General features: G+C 40.5%; 1 protein-coding gene across 1 annotated transcript; it reads left to right on the forward strand.

Moving 5' to 3' along the window:
- The first annotated feature begins 881 nt into the window (after positions 1 to 881).
- On the forward strand, positions 882 to 20721 carry LOC135477569 (cyclin-dependent kinase 13-like). Its single transcript, XM_064757713.1, has 10 exons — positions 882 to 2156; positions 11976 to 12839; positions 13438 to 13574; positions 14357 to 14527; positions 15489 to 15678; positions 16506 to 16667; positions 17349 to 17543; positions 17960 to 18091; positions 18588 to 19264; positions 20525 to 20721. The coding sequence occupies exons 1-10, from the start codon at positions 1414 to 1416 to the stop codon at positions 20533 to 20535; spliced, it is 3282 nt and encodes a 1093-aa protein (XP_064613783.1). The 5' UTR covers positions 882 to 1413; the 3' UTR covers positions 20536 to 20721.
- The last annotated feature ends 2122 nt before the right edge of the window (positions 20722 to 22843 follow it).

Raw genomic sequence — 22843 nt, forward strand, 5'->3', positions numbered from 1 at the left:
GTTGGTGAACATGCTTTATTGGAGTATTGCCCGGTTAATGCATGTATTGTTTTATGAAGCACAGATTTGTTGCGTGGTGTTTCTTCACGCTGAGCTTTTCCTAAATAACAATATTTTAACCTGGAAGACTCCTTGGCTGTGATCTACGTCTAGCCCCATATTAAAAGATCACAGAGGAGGTCCTTGGCTATACTGCGGCTATACCAGTCCATGTTAAAAGGACTCCAAAAGGCAGACAGGCTATTGTTATGCCAGAGTGATGATGTCACATTCAACTTCTCTATTCTCAGGAAAAATGACAGATGAGTACCGGTACCCGGTAATCCCAAACACAGTCATATGTAGTGGAAACACAGCATTAAAAGTCATGATATTCAATGGCTTATCTTTTGATCAAGTTGTAATTACTAAAGAGTAAAATTAAATTACGAAGAACTATATAATCTTTTATTAAAAACAGATGCAGTTTTCCCACATAAATTTACTGAATGTCTTGCATTCCTACCCATTTTTTTTAGAACTAATGCTTTATGTTACATACGACTCAGAGATGCGTACACGGTTGAGTAGGTACAACACGTACATGACGGCCTAGATGAGCCGCTATAATAGGCTCTCTCTGTCCAAATCCCAATGACAAACGTTGCTATTAACCTTTCATGTGATTGTAATATTTGCTATAAGATTGTGCAACACAACGACCACAACCTAACCACTAACCTGCTTTTTCGGGAAACACTCACATTCTTTGTAAAACCATGGAAATCAGTGTTTTTTTCTAATTCTGTTTCCTGGTTACCAAACCACCTGTGTAGTTCATATTGACGTCATCAGAATTTGTGATTGATCCCAGAATGCTCCTCAAGCAGAGTTAGGACGTTTAGCGATGGCGTGAAGCTAAAATTGGCTGTCTAAATCCTTGTAAAATAATATGCTCAGAAATTCCATCCATCGTCCAAATCGTCATCTATTGAATATTAACTATTCAACGATAGTTGCAGAAATATAATTTTTGTCGTAACTGCAGTATTGAAAGAGAAAAGTTTGTCAAAACTCGTCCATAGATGAAAAGCTATTCTTTCTACAAGGCGGACATGGATCAATGTTCGTGAAGCCTACAGTCAGCTAGAGTAACTAGTTCTTTACGCAGTTGGAGTGCACTTTGTCGTTGATTCGTTTGCCGACCTGATCCTATGGAGAAGGGTGTGTTTAATACATGGCTCTGAATTTGGGAGGACAAAAACAGAAATACAGGGAATAGATAATGGCTGCCGAACGACCTTCATTGGACTGACTGAAGCGCCCTCTGTCGAGTAACACTGGGAACAGGGGACAACACGATGAAATGGTATGGAGGAAATGAACACGTGTTTCAAGTAAGTTTTCTGTGATTTTCCCACCCCCCTCCAAAATATGCCAGGACCAAGGCACAGGAGGGGTATGCCCTCAAATATGCACGATGACTACGATCCAGAATTTGATGCAAGGAGATACAGTAGTACATCATATGCGTCAAAAAGTAACAATGGCAGGCAATACAGTGCGGGTCAGTATGACGACCAAGAAGGCTCGGGCAGCAAAAAACGAAAGAAATCAAAGCACAAAATGAAACGGAAACGCGACAAGGAGAAAGACAGGGCAGAAAAGCAGCATATGAAATCAGAGAAGAAGAGTTCAAAACCAGTGAAATCTCTAGTTAGTTACGACGACATCAGTTCAGATTCTGATGTTGGTTCCTTGCATTCCCCAATAAGTAGCCGTGTCCCTTCAGATAAGGAGGTGGAAAACAGAGGCTCTTCGCCAGCTACAGCAATCAAGTCCTACATGTTCGAGCGAAGTCACAGTAATTCCCCGGTTGCTGTGAGAGATCGGGACAGTTCCCCATCGGGAAGTGGAAGTGTGAGTGCAAGACGGAGCAAGAAACGAGGTCACTCCCCCTCCGAAGTGTCGCCTACGCCCAGAGCTTATATTGAGCCACCCAAAGCGTATGCAAATCCGCCAAAGGCCTATGCTGATCCACCCAAAGCATATGCTGATCCACCCAAATCATACAGAGACGATTTTAGAGACCAAAATGACAGTCCACGTAAAAAATACAGGTCTTCTCCATGGTCACCCAACCGTTCTCGGAAAGGTGGTGAGAGTCCCTATTCTAGGTAAGAAATGTCTCCATCAGGGCAATTGTTGAATTATTGTGTTCATCTACACATAGAAAAAAAAAACAGGTAAGTGTATTAAGGTAAGTGAGTCATTGTTAAAACATATTAGAGCTAGGATTAGCATGCGATCCCGTGCTTATTTACATGTAAATATTGTAATGCTGAGAGTCTCATCTGCGTCAAACAGATGCAAGGTTGCATGCCTTGCAAAGTAAGCAAAATGGTGCACAGTGAGAAAGAAAAAAGTGCCACCTTGTTGTCAGTTTTAACCAATCAGGAGCATGTTACTTCTATAATCCGAGAATCAAAGGGTTAGCCAGCTATCTGTTCACTTGTCCAAGTGGACGGGCGAAGAAGAAAACTAGTGCTACTGGGACACTGCTTCCAGCACTTTTAACATTGGAGAGGTAGGAGAAAATAAAATCTAGACGCCCTGCTTTAACAAAATAGCATCAAAAAGGGATGTTTGGACACCCTCTGTCATATTTCTGGCTAACCCTTCTTCTGAAAAAGAAGAAATACATGTGAGGTTATATTATGTGTTGATTTTTCTGAAAGCCTGACACTTACAAGAAGGTGGTCGAAAAGATTAATTTCAACCCCATGAATTTCCAGAGTTACTACTGATTATCCAAAGACAGGTTGTTAGCCAGCATTTGATTACAACTCAGACAGGACTTGCTGGGCTTCGTGTCTAGGGTTGATAGTGGGCAGGGGTGTGCTGCGAAGGTGTAAATCTGAAACGTTAAATGTATGTAACTTTTGCAAAGGGAGGTAAATCCAACAGTTGTATTTGAGAATTAACCGCCAATTTACCTCCCTTGAAAGTTTTAAATACTATCATGAGGCTATAATTCGCGGAGTGAATTGCGGAATATGTATCAGTAATTGATTTATATAGATTTGCAAGAACAGTATATTGGCACTTGTAACCTGTTTCTTGATAAAATAGCAAAAGAAAAAGTGACAATACTGGTAGAGAAAATGGGTACAAACTTGATTAAGCTTTAGTCATTATTTACTCTGCTAGGTTTCTCAATCACTCTTTAGCCCTTCTGTTTGATAAATTTCTCAAAGGGGTAAATGAATACGCTGTACCACCCGTCTGACAGTAAAACTGACAGCCATTATAAAGAGTGAAAAATTCTTAATTTATGAAGATGGCAAACAACAGTCAGATAAATATTTACTCTCTGTAAATGTGATGGAGCTCTTCTGTTATTGTTTTTTTCCTTTCAATTTTTGTTTCTGTTAACATCCAGAAGTAGACTGTTGCTGAAACCTACAATTTAGAGAATGGAATCTTCAGACTACGTTGTGTAACATACATACACATACTGCTTTCTGTGCACTCAGGATATCTCAATCTGAACAAGGTTGACAATCTTGTATATTTAGAAATGTAGTTTTTCACGCCTTTGTAAAAATTGTACCCAGGGGTTGTCGTGCTGGTGGGAGTCCGTTCATTTGTCCTTCTGATATTATTTTTGTAAACACTTAATGATCTCTTGAACACTTTTTTTATCGAACACACCGTGCCACTTTGTAATCGACCAATTCATTTTCAATAACCTTGGCTTATTTTTCAAGGTCATTGGGTCAAAACATTCTCTTCAATGTTTTATTCAATTTCTTCAAACTAACACCACATTTGCACCTGGAGATTATTACTGTTTTTATGGACCTTGACCTATTTTGTTTTTTCAAGGTCATTGGGCCTATGCCTTCATTACCTTGTAAACACTCACATGTTGAATGCTTGCAGCCAGGGCCTGGATGAGCCAGTTTTCAATCCTTCGATTGAATAAAAAAACTCAATAACTGGTTATATATATTCAAGTTGAGGTTGTTCTTTGAAAGAAATATTTAGAATTTTACATAAAGTCCATTTGGACATATCCAAAGTTCTGCGAAGAAACCAGTTCGCACAACGAGCTATCTCCCTTTTATGGAAGTCTTCATGACCATCTGCTTTGATTAGATTTAAGAAGGCACTTTTTGGAATTGGAGGGACTTATGAAATCAAATATGATACATAGGAAGCTTCTTTGGTCTGTGGCATATTGGTCCCCAAGAATAATTTGACCTACTTCAGCTTTCAGTCGTTTTGTCTTTAGCATACATCAGCGTAGCATGAGTGACTGCGTGTTAGCGCACGCGGTGTGACTGGTTTCCTACCCGTGACATCAGGTGGCACTAATACCTTCAGCTCCCTTCAAGGCAAGTACGCAGTTTGCCTCCAGGCATGCCAGGCATTTTGTTTTCGGGAGTCTTTAAGTTTGATAAATGGCTTATGAGAGCCTTCTTGGCCAGACATGAACATTTACCAGTGACATGAATTCACAAGGAAAGCATGTTTTGATCAAAGACTGAACGTGGAGATGTGTGCCAGACAGGATTTCAGGCAGTTGGGATCAAGCTGTATTCGTCGCAGAAAAAGTGAAAATTCATTGATACATATAGTAGCAGTGTATTTTATCTCTCGAAATATGTAGCATCTATATTTAAAGATTATTATAGTTAATATTCCATGGGGTAATTCACTATAAGTGGATCTCTTAATTTCATGATTACCAGTGGCTGATTTTTAGCAGTAATTTTCATGTGATTAGTACGCTATCAATCAGTCAAATCAGACTTCATTTTGAACAGCTTTTGTTCATTGGAATTTTTGTTTATCGGTGCAGATAAGGGTAACATTTCAAAAGAATCTAGATAATACACAGAACATTCATTTGAATTCATTCATCTGAATGCATTATTCAGATTAGTTTCTAGTGTGTAAGATTTTTGATTTTCTGAAATGTTTTTTTTTTCTTTCCAATAAGTCATTTTTGACATATCCTTTTACAGACAGTCACATATTCCATAAGCCATTAATGCATGACCATTTCGTCTTGATATGGAGTTTCAGTCCATTTAGAATGAATGAATGATTGTGGCTTAATGCCACATTGGCAATATTTCAGCCATATCGTGGCGAGTCAGTCCATTTAAAGTGATGCTCTAGGTTGTAAGCCTTCCGAGCAGGTCTTCACACTTCACTGGACTGGTATCCTGAATTAATTGTAACGATAACTGCAGTATGCGTTGATTATCAGTTTTGTAGTATCAACTAGGTGGTAAATTTGGGGCAGTAATAATGCTTTACTTTAATGGAGTTAAATTTTTGTATCTTTAACGGTTGGTAAAAGCAAAAAAAAAAAAGAAAAAAACTTTATTTCAGTTAAAAGAAAAACTCAATTTTGCCAAAGAAGTTGTGGTGGGTACGTGGAAAAATGACTTATATGAACCCCTAGGCTATCAGACGGTTTGTTTCAGTGACCTTGGCTCATTGCAATCAACATTGTACAACAACAATATGCTGTGTGCATAGAATCGTGAAGGTTTACAAAGGTTGATTTCTGTGAGAACCAATGTTTTAATTCAGTGCAAAAGCAAAACTGAAAGGTTCAATATTAACTCCAAAGAGCCTCCAGAACTAAAGTGTTGAACATTGGAACATCAACCAATAGAAAAGCAGCATTCTCTTGGTAGAGATCAACACGTCGCATGTCTGATTCTGTTGGTAGAATACTTACAGGTACATGGTCAGATGGGTGCTACATATTTCTCCCACGTGATATCGTATACTTCGCTATTGTTTCTAAACAAAAGTCACATATACGTCGTTCATAAGGAAATATCAGTAACTTAATGTGCAGTTATTGATCTGATTTTTTGTACTCGAAGTAAAAATTTGTGTGCACTGGCCAAAAACTGTATGCACCCATTATTTGTGTGTTACCAGCTGGTAAATTTTTCAAGCATTCATGTCGGATCCTGAAACTAGCAGGAATTTTTTACTTTAGATCTTCAGAGCTTGTCATTGTAGCAAAAGTGTGCTTAAAAACCAGAATCAGGTGATACAAAATTGAGAAAGCAATAATTCTGCCAACGATTCGTAAATGTTCACGTGTCAAACATGTCTTAGTTGTGCCCTGTAGCAATCGTGTTCACTGTGAAGCCACTTACTTGTATCTTGAGGAATACCCAGGATACATATGCGTTTACTATGGTCCGCTGTATGCTTTGTATCTTGAAAACTACCCAGGGTGCATACATGTACGTATTTACTGTGTATGCTTTGCATGTATCCCGAACTACCTAGGGTGCACACCTGTTTACTGTGGGTGTATGCTTTGCTTGTATCAAGAACTACCCAGGGTGCTCACAGATTTACTGTGGGGCTGCTTTGCTTGCATCTTGAGAACTACGCAGGGTGCACATGCGTTCATTGTTGGTATGCTTTGCTTGTATCTTGAGAACTACCCAAGGTGCATACCTGTTTATTGTGTGTGTATGCTTTGCTTGTATGGAGAACTACCCAGGGTGCACGCAGATTTACTGTGGGTATGCTTTGCTAGTATCTTGAGAACTGCCCAGGGATTTAGAAGAATCCTGAAATGCCCACAGGGTACATTGACAATGTGAAGAAAAACAGTTTGATTTGTGCTGAAGTTTTTGTATATTTAGTTTGAAATATATAATCTATGAAATTAGCTTGTTGTGCTCCGTTCTGGATAAGATATGATATTGATAGCTCAGGCAGGTAAGGTTTTTTGTAATTTGCTGTTAATATCTTGAAAAATAATACAAGGAGTGCATATCATATGGGGGTGCTGAACATATAAGATTGTGTATATCACCCTCTGAATTCGACAGTAAGCTAGTACTTTGGATGCAGTTTGAAAACCTAATTCATAAGATTTTCAAGACTAAATATGTTTTATTGAAGTATGGCACACATAAACCTTAGAGACTTTATATAATAACCTCTCCATATAAGACATTTCAATACGCCAAAACAATGCTGTATGTACATGTATGTGTAGTAGGTCGAAGATTTAGGGGGCCTCCATGGCTCAGTCGGTTAGCCCGCTAGCGCAGCGTAGTGACCCAGAAGCCTCTCACCAATGCGGTCGCTGTGAGTTCAAGACCAGATCATGTTGGCTTCCTCTCCGGCTGTACGTGGGAAGGTCTGCCAGCAACCTGCGGATGGTCATGGGTTTCCCCCGGGCTGTGCCCGGTTTCCACCCACCATAATGCTGGCCACAGTCGTATAAGTGAAATATTCTTGAGTACGGCGTAAAACACTAATCAAAATCAAATCAAATCAAAATCGAAGATTTAGGGTATGTACTTGAAGTGATATCTGCAGTCTTTGACTGAAACCTGTATTGTTGTAATACTTACATGTGTGTTCCGAGAATGGTCGGAGGACATTGATACTTGCAGTCTTTGACTGAAACCTGTATTGTTGTAATACTCACATGTGTGTTCCGAGAATGGTCGGAGGACATTGATACTTGCAATCTTTGACTGAAACTAGTTATAGTACTTACGTGTAAGTTCCTAGAATTTTAAAGACCCTTTTCCTTGCTGTGTTGGCATATTTCTTTAAAGAGATAAATTTTCAAGTTAGTATCTCTGTGCAAGTAAATTTTAACCACCTACATGTACATGCATCATCTTTCTGATTTTGACAAATTGCAAGTTTAACCTTTTCTGGTCTGCAGAAAGAAAAAATAATACTGACCCAACACCATAAGATCTCAGCTATCCACCAGGTGACAGCTCCACTGATACTCCTCAGATTTTGTCCAAGGTCAATTACAAAAAATCATGTTATCCAAGCCAGAACAAATTCACCAACTCACCAACTTGATAGGTGCAAGTTCAAGTCCAACTCATGTTGGCTTCCTCTTCAGTCTTACTTCCAAAGGTCTGACAGTAACTTGCAGTTGGTTGTGGGTTTCTGCGGAGTTCTGCCAGGTTTCCACCATAATGCTGGAAGCCCTCACATGAGTGAAATTTTCTTGAGTATGGTGTACAATTCCAGTCAAGTAAATAAATTTGACCATATTCATTAAGGTTCGGGGCCATTTTTTTTTTTGAATTTTTGGACAGTACTTGCATATCTATTATTCTGATGGCTCAAATTGGTTCTCAAATGCTTGTTTTCACATATTTTTTTGGTATGATTTTCTGTTACATGTAATAAAGTGGAGTTTCATCGTTTACTAGAACAAAATTTACAGGCAGCATCAGAGGAGAGACATCTATGAAACAGTTATGATTTTAACACACCATAGTTCTTGCTGAACGGTGCTGCTGCTTCAAGAGTTTGATATTGTTTTTATGTGGCATTGTCTGTTATGGTGTGCGCTATTTCTAGTTGCTAGCGTTGGCGATTGTGCGTGAAAATTTGGTTTAAAACAATGTTTTAAAGGGAAGACCTCTTTGTGCGAGACATCCCCTTGCTCTTCCTACTCAAAGCCAGTTTGAACCAAAACAGGCTAGTCCACTACTGACCTTATCTACCAGTCTTGTGTACTGTGTAGATTTAAAGCTTCAGTGTTACATGCAACTCTTACGTTTCAGAATACTGCAACTGCAAAAGTAATTAGTGATGGATACAGGATTTTGTGTCCATCAGGAGGACTCTTTGAACAAATCAAATGGGCAAAAATTTGAAACAAATCAAAACGATTTTTTCTTCTAAGAATGAAATACTAGTAATAGTGAATTTGTACTTAAAATTTAAGATGTCACTATTCATTTCATAGCCATTACTTAAAAATATCTAAACTATTTAAGAGCTTCTAGAAAATCAGTGGAGTTGGGGTTTAAATACATGTATTTAATAAAATAAAAAAGCATGAAGATTTGTCTTGTTTCAGTTCATGAATTGTAGGATTAACTCCCTGCAATTAGAGGTCAGTGATATCAGATTTCCATTGCCTAGAAGTATGCAACTTCCCTATGGCTAGTCTGCTCGGCACTTTACACTTTTCTTGGATTTCTATCACATTATGTGACGTATCTGCGAATCCGTGTATTTTTCTTTTTCTCCATTGTGCAGCAAACGTTTGGGAAACGGCAGATGCATGATGGGTTCCAAACCACAGTTGTTTTGAAATAGACTTAGTAAAAATACGACAGCAGACAGTTTTGTGAAAGGACAATGTCTTTGATAATAATCGTTTTATAGTTGCTTGGAAATTTAAGAATAGTCGATAGATTCTTAACCGCATAGCAACAATGATCAGCAAAATCGTAGTTTTTAAACACAGAGTTTTGGGTTCAAGTTCTGGATAGTTCCTGTATTAGCCGTTTACAATTAGATTTCCCATGATTTAGTTCACAATTTCCACCCAAGAGGTTGACATATTTATAATAATTTTATTTCTCGAAGGTGGCTTGATCAATTTACGACGACACTGTTCTTTCTCAAGGCCTTCACAGAGGAAACAAATATGTAGGACACGCGTACTTCAGAGTCCAATCCAAAAAATACTTCAACTATATATATAGATATATATATTTATAAAGCACCATGTAGTTTGAAAAGAGAAACTATATCTATTCATATGTACAAAAAAACCCAAAAAACATAAGCTTCTACAGATGACGTAACATGTTTACTGTGCCATGGAGACTCGCTATAGGGAAGTTGCGTACATGTAGGTAATGGACCTCTGGTGATATACATTGTATAATATGCACAGAAATAGCCTAAAATGGTTGAGAATGCATTTCCAGAAAATCTTTGCCATTTTGATTTCGCTGCACGGGGCGAAAAGTGTTTAAAAAAAAAATTCAATTATAAGGACAAAAGTTCCTGGATCTAGCAGTTGTAATGGAGTTTGCCCACCTTTTTTGCTGTCTGCTTCATTATTTGTCAGAGTTGCTGCAGGCCAACATCTTTTGTGTTATAACAGGAGTGTGATTAGCACACCTGATTTTATTCACCTGAGACTTTTGCTTGCTATGTCAAACATAGACATCGTTTCAGGTGTGTGTTGGGGGTGGAAGTATGATAGGATGGCTCGCATTCGAAGGCCTCTTGCTGAGCTTGCATACTGAGCTAGAATACTGAGCATTGTACATGCAGTTGCATATTGAGACGTTGTGCAGTTACTAGAACGTGGATTATGGAACATTGTCAGGTGAAAGGGGCTAGTTCATTCATCTGACTGTCCGGGATGTCACTAAAAGTTATGTTCCCACTGTACCCTATTTCTTCTAATTTTTGTGACACCTGGTCTGCTCGTTTTAACCGATGTGCATTAAGCTGTAGCAAGAATATTGAGTTTTTTCTCGCATGGTAAGACCATCTAATGAACAACAAACGTGTATTTTTACTTTTCAAAAAAGCTGGGAAAGAAATGTAATAATCTGCTTTCAGCGCTACTGTTATGTTCCAAAAATTAAAAGAATTTGGGTACATTTTGAACATGGATGACATGATAGGCTCCACAAATGACATTCTCCATTTTTGTAATGATTGCCCTAATGATACAATATATTTTTCATAAAAGTTTATAACAGTATTCAAAGGGTTGGGATTTGAGGATTGAGGGATAAAGCATAAGCTGTCGACCATGTCTTCCGGTCCCACTACAATACAGGACTACTTCTAGCAATAAATTCTAAGTAAGTAAGTGTGAACTTACATTCACACATACAGGTAACTGCATGTCAGCAGAAAAGCTGTAGACTTACGGCACCATGTTCTATAACGAACAACAAAGACTACTGTAGATAAAAACAAATCACGATTCTTAATTTGAAGTCAATAAAATGTTGCAAGCCCTGTTTCTGGGTGTTTACTGTGTCTCTGTTGATGCTGGTAGTGAAATATTTGTAAGGAACTCGGGAGAAAGGGGCATTTTTCCTACAATTTATGCTCATACATGTGGCCCCCTGTACATCTAAAACCTTGATTTATGGCCTCAAAGCAGTGTGTGAAAGGGATGCAAATTGTGCTGCATGCTTAGCAGATAGTATTTTATTCCTAGAGAAATAAAGGAAATGAAGTCTATAAAAGTTGGCTTAAACCCAGAATTTTAGGATTGTTCAGGACTCCCTCTTGTATAGATAGGATTATAAACTTGGTAAGGCCTACAGAAGTCTTCCTGAATCTCCTGACGTGGTTATCTCCCATCGCAGTGTGCTGTAATTCTTCAATTTTTTTGCATATTTGCAAAGTGTTTATTCAACCACACTCTGAAGACAGTATTATGTGCAGACAGATTTGTCTCCAAAATCAAATTAAAAACATGCATGAATTGCACTGAAAGTTGCTCTGTCATGTACAGAATAGTTGAGGAAACTGGGTAGTATTATGTATTGTGCTGTCGTATGCAATGTTACTGAAGGTCAGCTATGCAAGTAACATCAAGTAAGCAGCTATATTAATGCCTCTTTTATTCACAACAATGGCTGCTGTTTCTGTGCATCCATCTGTGCTGGCATGAGGCTACATTAGCACTGATTATTTGCTCAGGGTATTGAGAAGGTAAAAACTAGATGTATCTACTTCCTTTTTGGTTCATAAACCTCATGGTTATCAATTATCAGATTTTGAAATTGAAAGGGGTTTGTATCAGGCGTGTGAAGAGTGGTGTTGTAAGCTGCATGTTTGGGGGGAAATCTGTTATCACTGACAACATGCTTTAAATAGTGGCCGCGGTGAATGTGTGTGAAACTTGATTGCATTGGTTGAATTGAAATATGTGTGGCTTAGATAGTAAGGACTATATAAGTTCAGGATTTTTCAAGTGATACGTTTTGCTAGATTCTGACTGATTCGTCAACCTTACAGGGCAACTGGTATTGTTTTTCGCGAAGTTTGATTAATTTCTTATCAGAAAAAGCTGTTGGGGTGGAGAAAAGTGTTGGCATTCAAAGTATCACGTTTAAGACCTTTAGTTTAGGTGAAGTACAGTAAATGATGGTATGTTTGATTTTTTTCTTCTGAATCATCACCAGGTCTTCAAGGCAGCGTCGACGTTCCCGCAGCCGTAGTTACAGCCCACGTCGGCGCCATGGCAAGAGTGACCGCATGGGCAAGTCGTCGCGCAGAGCGCCCTCCCCTCGAAGCCCTAGTCATTCTTCACGATACTCATCCTCAAAAGTCAGTCATTCTAGCATCAAATACGCTTCCAGTTTGGCGGCGGAGCTTAGCAAACACAAGAAGTTTCGCGAAGCAGGCAGCCGCCCCAAAGACGCTAAGGGCAGTGCTGACTCCCCAATAGTGATAGACATTCGGGAGGAACCGAACAGGAGCTTGACCCCTGACCCCAAGTCTGTGATCAAACCCGAGGCCACGGATGATCTCTATGAAGACCTGCCGAAGCCTCGTGTGTCAAACATTTCTGTCCCTTTACCTCGTGAGGCTGAGCCTCCTCGCGTAGATCCTGCAGCTCTTCCTGAGGTGCGTAAACCGGAGAGATTCGTTGGTGCTGTTGATGAAAAAATAGTAGTAAAAGTGGAAAATTTGAAGCGTGATGGTGGTAGTGGGGGTCCGGATGACGGCAGAAGGAGCGGGGAATTTCCCTCCAAGGAGCAGGAGCGGTTCAACCCACCGCCAGACAGCAGGCGTTCACGATCCCCCCAGCGGACATCAACATTACCCAAACTCCCGCTTCCAAACGTGTCTCCCATTGACAGTGACTTTGACCGGACGCCGTACAGTGATCGTCCTGCATCCCCACCTGTTAGGAAAAAGCGGATCACCGACCTCCCAATGCCTCCAGTCATGGATGAACCTGATATGGACCTAGAACCAGAACTGGAGAAGGAAAATCTGAAGAAAGATCCAGACTCAAACCAGCCTAAGATGAGGAAACCTAAGTAAGGCAACTAACAGTAATCTTAAAGAATCCCTGAAAAACGTTTTCATTTAAAATAATAAATAAATATTTAGCGCCCACCCACCCTTCATTCATGATTATACCCAGGGAGTGAAATATTGAGTAAAGTGTGAAACGCCAAGATGAGGGAAACCCAAGGAAGAAGAAAATTATGAAGCAGTGTATCTAAACAATTTCCCAAAAAGTTTGCTTCAAAAAAAATTTTTTTCTCCACCCCACCCCCACCTGTCCAACCATTGTTAAAAATCTCCTACAAAATCACAAAATGATGTTTTCCTTAAAAAATTCATTTTTTCTCTCCACTCAGAAACCCAACCATGGTCTTTTGAGTGAAAAATTCTTGTTCTCCTTCCCCCCATTCCCCCTTTGGTTTTTCAGAGTATGAAAAACACAGCCTTTATTAATTCCAAAATGCCATAACAAAATGTTATTTCTGAGACAGTTACAAGTCAGCAGAGTTACAAATTTTACAGCTGTGAATGTGTTGAAAAATGACAAAAATGTGTCTTCTTCATAGGCAAATTTTTTTTTTGTTGACTTCTGTGGAAAAAGTACTGATCTTTTGGTTTGCATAACAGGATTTGTCAGTCCAGAAGGCAGAATGAAAGAAACAAAGGGGACTGGGGAGAGCGGTGTGTGGATGTGTTTAAGATCATCTGTCAGATCGGGGAGGGGACATATGGACAGGTGTACAAGGCCAAGGACCTGTATACAGGTGAGTTGTCTGTCAGGACAGTCTGTAAAAAAAGCCCTGAGGTGAGGTTGGCGGGTTTTCCTTGAAGTGAACGTGTACATATTGCCTTGGTTAGGCTAGTGCTGCACATAAAGCGATTGCAGTGAGTCAAGTTCCAGCTCATGTTGGCTTTCCCTCCGGTGGGAAGGTCTGCTAACAAGTTGCGGATGGTCGTGAGTTTCTCAAGCTGCCCGGTTTACTCGCACCATAATGCTGGTCATCATCAAATAAGTGAAATATTCTTAAACAGCCTGAAACATGGTATGAAAATATAAATTATATTGTATATCAAATAAATAAGTTATAGGAAAAATAGTTTGAAGTGTGCCTTCTCAAAAGACAACTTATCTCTTAACCAATACTTTCAGTTCATATTCAGGTCATTGTTACTTGGCTTTGTATACATCATTTGATGTGTTTGGGGGCTGTTGGCAGGAAGGTGCGTTTTTGTGAATTTGTTCTCTATTTCAATCACTAGGACACACAAGGTGTGCATTCAGTCTTATTCTCTGATGGGGAATTTTGAGCGTTCTCTTGGTACTGTACCATCTTGTGAGACCTTTTGTCTGCCACTGCTATGACCCATACTCCTGGCATTCCAGTTACCTTAACCCATAAATGACTGCCATCATGTAAGGAATAACTACTTGAGTATGGCAATGAAAACTGAATATATACATATGTACATGTGTGCTCAGAGATAGTGAGAATCACTTGAAAAGACAAAATATTTCCAGTTTTAAGTTAGACATTTGTGATTTCAGATGAATTGGTTGCTCTGAAGAAGGTGCGTTTGGAGAACGAGCGGGAAGGATTCCCAATAACAGCTGTCCGTGAGATTAAAATATTGAGACAGTTAAACCACACAAACATCGTTAATCTGAAGGAGATAGTCACTGACAAACAAGATGCCATGGACTTCAAGAAAGACAAAGGTGAGGAGTGATGTAACTGTCTTAATGTCAAGGAAAGGTCTACCAGCAACCTGCGGAGTACGGCGTAAACACGAATCAAATAACTAAATGTAGATTTCAATTCTACCAGTAGGTTCCTGAACCTTAGAACCTCATATACCATCAACAGGCTGCTAAATTCCAAAACTCAAAGAAACTCAATCCTGAAGCTTTTGAGCATAACTTCAGGAAATTCAGTTCAGATCCTAACTGTTGAAGTTATGACATATACATGTAGATGTGGTAATTCATTATTCAGGTTTCCCGAAATAGCCAAAAACTGAACTTAGTGCTGAAATAAACTCAATTCTGCAATACAAAAACTCAGTTCTTCTACTTCTATTACTCCTTGCAACATGCAGTTTTTAATGTTCTAACAAAGTGTGACAGCTCAAAGTAAAATTTCACTGTATATCCTAATATGGAAATGATGGCAACCATGTTGTTGAATTGATTGGTTGTTCGCTTCTGCTTCTTTTAAAATCCGCTGAAGTACTTTGGTTTGAAGTTTGCTTCATATTGTAAACACTTACAACATCGACGGAAGTCAACGCATAGTGTAGCTGGTATGTGTTGTGCTCCCTGATTGGTTCATCAACCGTTGTGTAACCAGTCAGCGCAGACATTACATTGTTGTACAGCATGGCAATGGGAACAACAAAAGGGAGGCGTGATATGTGTACTCACACACAAGTAGGTCTGGCGGGAATTACTTCTGGAGTTCCAATTAGTTAAGACCAGCATTTGTCAAACTATGAGTTATCAGTAAAGACATAGGTGTAACAGTTTGCTTGTAAGTGCATTATTTGATCGGTTGAAACTTTGCCCAATGCACCCGGTGGTACAACCAAAAACAGGCATATATAATCTGCCGGCTTTAATGGAAAGGCCTGTGTTTCTGAATTGGCCTCTAGTTTTTGATATTTTGGTTCCTGCATTGTAGGGGCATTCTACCTGGTGTTTGAGTACATGGACCATGACCTAATGGGGTTGTTAGAGTCAGGCATGGTACATTTCCAGGAACAGCACATAGCCTCCATGATGAAACAGCTCCTGGATGGTCTCAACTATTGCCACAAGAAGAACTTCTTACACAGAGACATCAAATGCTCCAACATTCTTGTTAACAACAGGTGAGGCCCACGTCTGACTGGTAAAGCCTTGTTAGAGTGTTTTTGTGAAGTGTGATAAAGTTCTTAGAAGAAAAACTACATGTTAGCATCCAAAGTGTTATTTCAAGGTCTCTGTATGCCCCTGAGAGTGCTTTTTTTAGATTCTAAACTTCAGCTGATCATCAGTACATGAAATGCCAGTTCTTGTGTAGAGGATAACAGGGCTATTTCCTGGCCTTGTGAATGCTCATGTTTAAGGGCTGGCTGGCTGGCTGCATCAAGTAGATGAAAAGTTTAATAGCAAAAGATAGGATGTCAAATGTTTGACCGACCAACACCCAAGCCGAGCAGTCTGCTGTAGCTGAAAATGTCAATTTGAATTGGATATTATTTATGATCAAATTCAAAAAGATAATGACTGCCCCGATAGCACAGTTGGTAGAGCAGCCACTTCAGGAGATGGTAGATCCAGGATCGTTTCAGTGAAGCAGCACTAGATGAAAAGAGTGGTGGAAGTCCGTCCTGTAACAAGGAGGCACGTTACATGCATTCTGAGGACTCCTTCGTCCTATGACTGAAAAATTGTTGAGTACGTTATTAAACCCTAAGCACTCGCTCACTCTTGTTCGCTCAAAAAGATAATGATATGATAGCATAATATAAAATTTATAATGACAGAATCATTACCTGAATATTTGAAAATTGTTTGAACTCTGGTCTGTGTTTAGCTTTGCCGTGTAAACAGTTGTACTGTTAAGTTTATTCTTTTGTGCATAATTGTTCAATAAATTATTCTGGTGATATGTTTGTGGTGAATTCACTAATAAATGAACGTCTTGTTTCCCCAGGGGCCAGATCAAGCTGGCAGACTTAGGGTTAGCGCGCCTGTACCAAGCAGATGACAAGGACCGGCCGTACACAAACAAGGTGATAACACTCTGGTACCGTCCACCAGAGCTCCTCCTAGGTGAGGAGAGGTACGGACCTGCCATTGACGTCTGGAGCTGTGGGTAAGTCACATCTGGCCTCGGGGGACAGTTATGCTTCTCATCGTTACCTGGTTAATATGTTTGTGGTTTACCAGGTATTGGATTCTATACCCTGTTGCCATGGAGGTTTTGGTAATTCATTGTCTGGGTAATTTATGCATATAGTCTTGATTTGTTACAAGTAATGCATGGGTTGCTGCCCGGCGAGCGGGATTGGTCAGGGCAATACTTAGATTAAGCTTAAAATGCCTACTAAAAACATGTTCACTTAAAGCTAATCCATTAGGAAGAAGGTTGAAGTTGCTGTGATGTGCAGTGAATCGTCCCAGTTGGTCTTCCGTAAAAATGATATGCCTCTGTATGATCAAAGACATCAGAAATACAGCACAGCATTTTCAATCATGTATTTAGTGAAAAGACAATGGCAGAATGACTCTAAAATACCACCTATCAGAGTACATAATGGATGGGATCCAGGCTTGTTATGTTTTAGGTGTAGGTACCACTTTTTCACAATACTTGTCCAGCACATACACCTGATAAAGCGTGGAGCTTTCTTCCACCCGTTAGCCTCACCTTCATGTTATAAGTGAAATATTCTTGGTTCGGCATGAGGCACGAATCAAAATAAATCTTAACCAAGATTGAAAAATTAACTTGGGCTTTGTCTAAATGGCTATAACCTGTTTTGGCTGAGGACAGGTGCATCCTTGGTGAGCTGTTCACCAAGCGTCCGCTGTTCCAAGCTGTGCAGGAAATCCTCCAGCTTGAGCTAATCAGCAAGACGTGTGGAACACCATGCCCTGCCGTCTGGCCCGATGTCATCAAGCTGCCCCTCTTCCACACCGTGAAGCCCAAGAAACAGTACCGTCGTCGGCTCAGGGAGGAGTTCTCATTGTAAGACTGCTTTCATGTATCATTTCTTGATGGTTTTCTGCAATACCCTAATTCTTCAACCTTTTTAACTGCCTCTGCAACCAATATTTTGAAACGTTCTGAGAGACAATGGCAGTAGAAAAATAATTTCCACAGCTTTATGCATGTATTCATAAATTCCAGATTAAAAGTGCTTTATTGGTTGAAAAGGTTGAGGAATTATAGCGTACACTTCTGTTATCAAATTTCCTTTTTAATGAATGCTATGAATGGGTAGGGCCTAATAAGCTCCAAAATCATTCTGAATTTTGAAAGTCCGACATGGCTTTGTAGAACCGACCCCTCATTAACAAAGCTGTACCCATACCCCCTTGAAAGGGATAATATAGGAGTGTAATACGCCTGGGCATGAACGTCGATGGTCTTGTCTATTGAAGCATGCCCAAGTTAGCTCTGGACCTGATGGACCACATGTTAGAGCTGGACCCAGGCAGGAGGTGTACAGCAGAACAGGCCCTGTCAGGGGCATGGCTTAAGGATGTGCGGCCAGAACTCATACCCCCTCCCAAGTAAGTCTGGAGAGCAACCCTGGGATAGGGTTAATTTAGTTTGCGCCCTGGGGGGCAATTAAGACTGAACCAGAGGGAAAAAAAGGGTTAAATTTGTGTTGGAAGCATAAACACTGGCTAATTTTTTTTGTTATTTAGAATCTCACTGTTTGTTTAGTTGTTAGGAAAGTCAGCCTAACATGGTCAACGCAAATGACATCTTAGGTTGTGAATTATGCAGTCATTTAAGTCCCACTATTGAGTCTTAACTATTAATCTGCTTGTTTGATTGTTTTTAGGTCAGAAAGTATGTTGTGGCAAAAAGTGGCCAGATTAAAACAAGGCATTATCTCACATCTTTGGGCTTTTCCGGACCCCGAAAAGAAAAAAAATATGACTGCTTTCTTTAGCTTTCTAGGATTCTCGAACCGTCTTGAGTGCCATTGTATAATAGAAAAATTCGTGAGGATGGCATTAAGCCTCATATTGATACATCCTTTTTTTTTTTTTTATCCAGCCTTCCCAAAGACCAGGATTGTCATGAATTGTGGAGCAAGCGACGTAAGAAGAGCATGCGAGAGGCAATGAAACAGGAGCAAGATTCTGGTGGGTCTAAAGAGGCTTACTCCAGCAAAGGCGGGGCTAACGGCGACTCCACATATGGACGCAAAAAATCGTCATCAGACTTAAGCAAGTCAGAGCCACGCAGCTCTGACAAGTCAGAGTCAAAACTTAGCAGGAATCCATTCAACTTTCGCAAGGAGCCACCCAGTATTCCTGGCCTTGATCTTGCTGAGGATAAAGACAGTGACACGAAGCAGACAACAGCAGTGGCTGCACACGGTACAGGCAGCACAGGCCGGCTGAGCACTAGTGCAGCAACATCCAGCACCTCCGAGGCTGTTCCTGCAGGAGAAAAAGTGACTAACACTGCTTCAAATCAGACCCAGCTCTCAGGCCTGATTCAGCTACTACAGTCTAACCCTGGACTGAGTATATCTCAGCTGGCTAAAGTATTAAACGTCCCATTAGACCCCAGCACATCCACTTTGCTAGAGAACTTAAACCTCCAGCTACTGGTGGCTGCGGCCACCAAACAGGCTCAGGGAAAACTGGCACAGACCGAGTCTGGGCTAGCAGGACAACCCGCCCCGGCTAAAGCTCCGGGACCTGGGAGCGGTGGCGGCGATACAGGTAAATATGAGCGGGAGGGCTTCTCTCAAACCTCCTCCAGCTATAAACAGGGTTATAGTGCGGCCAGCAACCCACCGCCACAAACAAGCACGGCTTACTGGGATTCCGGGAAGGGCACGGGGACAGACCTGGGACAGAGTCAGGTGGGGGGAGGGTCTAGGGTAGGGGATCAACCCTCGTCCGGGGCAGGGGTCAAGGCTGCCTTAGCACAGCTTCTGGCTCAGCAGGGTATTAAAGTGACGATGGGCGGACAGAGCGGGGTAAGGCGAGACTCTGGGGCCTTTCAGGACACCCAAGACAAGGGAAAGAGTTTTACTTCTAGCTCAGAACGGCCCAGCTACAAGCAGGACAGTTACAGTCAGGCCGGTGATGGCTCATTTTTTTACTCCTCGGCAGGGAAGGCCTCGACAGGCTCTGCTTTCTCATCTAGGACAGGTGCGAGTTCTGAGGGGACCGTCACCTCCAAGGCCATCTTGGACAGTCTGCATTCTGACACTAGCCACGACAGCTACAGCAAGTCCAGCTATTCCTCTCAGGGGTCTGTAGGGTTCGATAAGGGAGAGGGAGACAGCTTTAGGGGTAGTGGATATAGCTACAGTGACTATGGACAGATACCTGGCAGTGGGGTGCCTGGCACAGAAGGGGGGAAGTCACTCCGTGCCAAAGTACAGAACTACCTGAGTCAGTACAGAGAGGAAGGCCCACCAGGTTCTGTGGGGCCACCAGACGTCAATGACCAGTCCTCCAGTCAAGATTACCCTTCTGCTCTCTCCTCCGCCCCATTGGACCGGCCAGCGTCCTGCCGAGCCCCTGTGATGACCTCTGCCCCACATAGCAGCTCAACAACAAATGCTGGAATACCTCCCCTTATGTCTGTGGGGGGCTCAACCCAGAATACCCACGTGGGTAGCAGGGCTCCAAACACCCCCACCCCCACATCTGCCTTACCTAACTTCAGACCTGCCCCACCCCCTGATCACCGAATGCCCCTCCTTACCACACCTCCCCCACGTGCACGTGCCCCACTCCTATCTTTCCCGGGCAGTAACCGTGGTGGTCCAAGTCAAGTAGGATTTGGGGGTCCTCCAAGTAGATTCATGTAAAACATTTTTTTTTTTTTATTTTTATTATATGATGAAATGCCATATATATGTCCAGATCTTGGAAGTTTTGGGGGAAATTTACGTGTATGTATATAGGTATACCATGATCACAATATGTCTTGGATGTCAATAAGTCGTCTTTACAACTCTTCTGAAGATGATCTCTGAGTGGCAAAGATGTTCCCGATCGATCCGAGTGCACCCTGTGAATTCGCCGTTCCAATGCTGTTACTCCAGGTTGATGTTGCCATGAAGTGCTTACAACCAACCGTTAGGGTGAAGTCAGAAGGACTGAAGCAGCTTCACAGTGGCAGGAAAGCTGTATTACTGTACCTGTGTAGAAGACGACTTCAGCTTTTGAACCTGAACTCTGAACCACAGACTGGTTTTCTGAACGAAAAGGAAAGCTTTAGTAGACAGCACGTTTCAAGACACTGTCGAAAATTGACTCTCATGCCAGGTTTAAAATCGAATGTGTAGTGTATTTACTGACCAGACATTCCACTTATCTTAATATATGTACGAGAGATCTTGGTTTTAACTTAGCATCACCATTTATGGATTGCTTTATGGGCAAGGAAAATTATCCTGTTCAGATGCAGAGAACGGCTGTTATTGTCCAGGTAAACAAAAATGGCATTGTTGAGCGAGACTGTATGCCTGTATATATGATAAAGGAAATCAAAATGTTGACGACCGAGACAAGTCAGACCATTGGTTCATTATTAAATATGTCTGGGGATAGTATATATTTTGGAAAATTGTTTGGTAGGATGTTGATAATGAGATAGAGTAAGTTGTAATGAAGCTGTTAATTTTGTGGGAATTGGCTGTCAAGGGTGCTTTCTTTGTCTGCTTCATTAAACTGTGAATCACGGCTGAATGTTGTTTTGGTCTGTTCTACACAACATGTGAAATATACAGAACATTTAACACCAGGACACACTGTTCAGGACTCCCGACAGTTTACAACTAGCTTACAGGGTTCCCACTGGTGCGTGAACTTCAAATTGTTTGAGGTTTTCAAGTCCTTCGCCTTAAGAAGGAGTCCATTTTGTAATGTGTTCTTGAAAGCATTTTTTTAAGTATGAAATACAGTGCATGCTGTTCCCTACGGATGGATAATGAGAGAACAGAATAGTATCCATTGATTTCCAAATGAAGTTTTATACTCCAGCTGAATGATTCTTGAAATTGCTGGAAAATGTTATTTGTCTGCTGGGGAAAAAAAAAGAAAAAAAACTTGTAAAGTTTATTTGGCCTCAGACATATATTTCCTTAACGGAAGAGAACCCTGGAAGTAAAACTGGTCTAATCTGTCAAACATGAGCAAGCCAATTAAGAGTTTCAATTCCAAAACATTCTCCTTGGGCAGTGGAACTTGGAGTGTTTAATATTGCGAGAAATTTTCCATTTATGAAAACCCAACCTTTTTTTTTTTTTTTTTTTTTTTTTTTAATTTGCTTTTGTGTATTTCTAGCTGAAGAAAAAATTGACATGGTTTCAAGAAATCTTGATGAATGAGATTTAATTCCAAGACTGGCATGTGTTAACATGATTCTGGCTACATGCAATCAAATCATTTACTATTTGATGTGTTAGATTGCCCAAGGCTTGGATCAAATTTGATTTTTTTGTGTGCTCAGTTATAGCAGTATGAATAAGAAGTTGCCTGCAAAAAAAAAGAGTGGCATATTGTACAGAATAGTTACATAAACAGTACTTGATTATATTAGCATTTATAGAACTATTAATTTCAATAGGTTAGAAATATAAAGATCATTCATACAAACAAAAGCTTCTTTGATTTTAACAGACTGACCTACACTGGAAGGTATGGGCCAATGCCTCAAAATATTTTTTGAATGTAGATTTCAGAAATTGTGAAACGTTGTATACATGTATTTAAAATTTGCTTGTTCGAATGTAATTTGACCTGAAGAGGGATATGCAGTTGATGAACAGGGGAGATAATACAGGCATGAAATTTTGAACTTTGTCTTTTAAGAAACTGGTTCTAGCATAGGCAGGCTAAACCTTTTTGGGATATTTTTTTTGTGCCGAATTTCTTCCATCTGTAATTGGATATCCAACCACTCCAGTGTGTAAATATCTCTGCATCAAAGTTAACAGATTTGCATATTTAGAAAAGAGGTGTGCTGTACCTTTAAAAACCAGGACCGTTACAGATATGTACAGGAATTTGAATTAACAGAGGCACTATATACAGAAAAAGAACACAATGTTTTGAACCATAGGAAGGTTAATTGGCATGTAATAAGATTTCTCAATATTAACCAATTGACAGTGAAATCCATTGCAGCAGTCCTTTACACGACTACTTGTACATGGAGCATAAGCGAAGTACACTACAGAGCTCTCTTGCTCAGCTTCACCAAGAGTTGGTGTTTGGGTCAAAAGTTATCTCCCTTGTATCCATGGGTTCATTGCACACTAGGAACATGCATGCTACTCC

The sequence above is a fragment of the Liolophura sinensis genome, chromosome 11, assembly GCF_032854445.1.
Source record: "Liolophura sinensis isolate JHLJ2023 chromosome 11, CUHK_Ljap_v2, whole genome shotgun sequence".
Classification (NCBI taxonomy): Eukaryota; Metazoa; Mollusca; class Polyplacophora; order Chitonida; family Chitonidae; genus Liolophura; species Liolophura sinensis.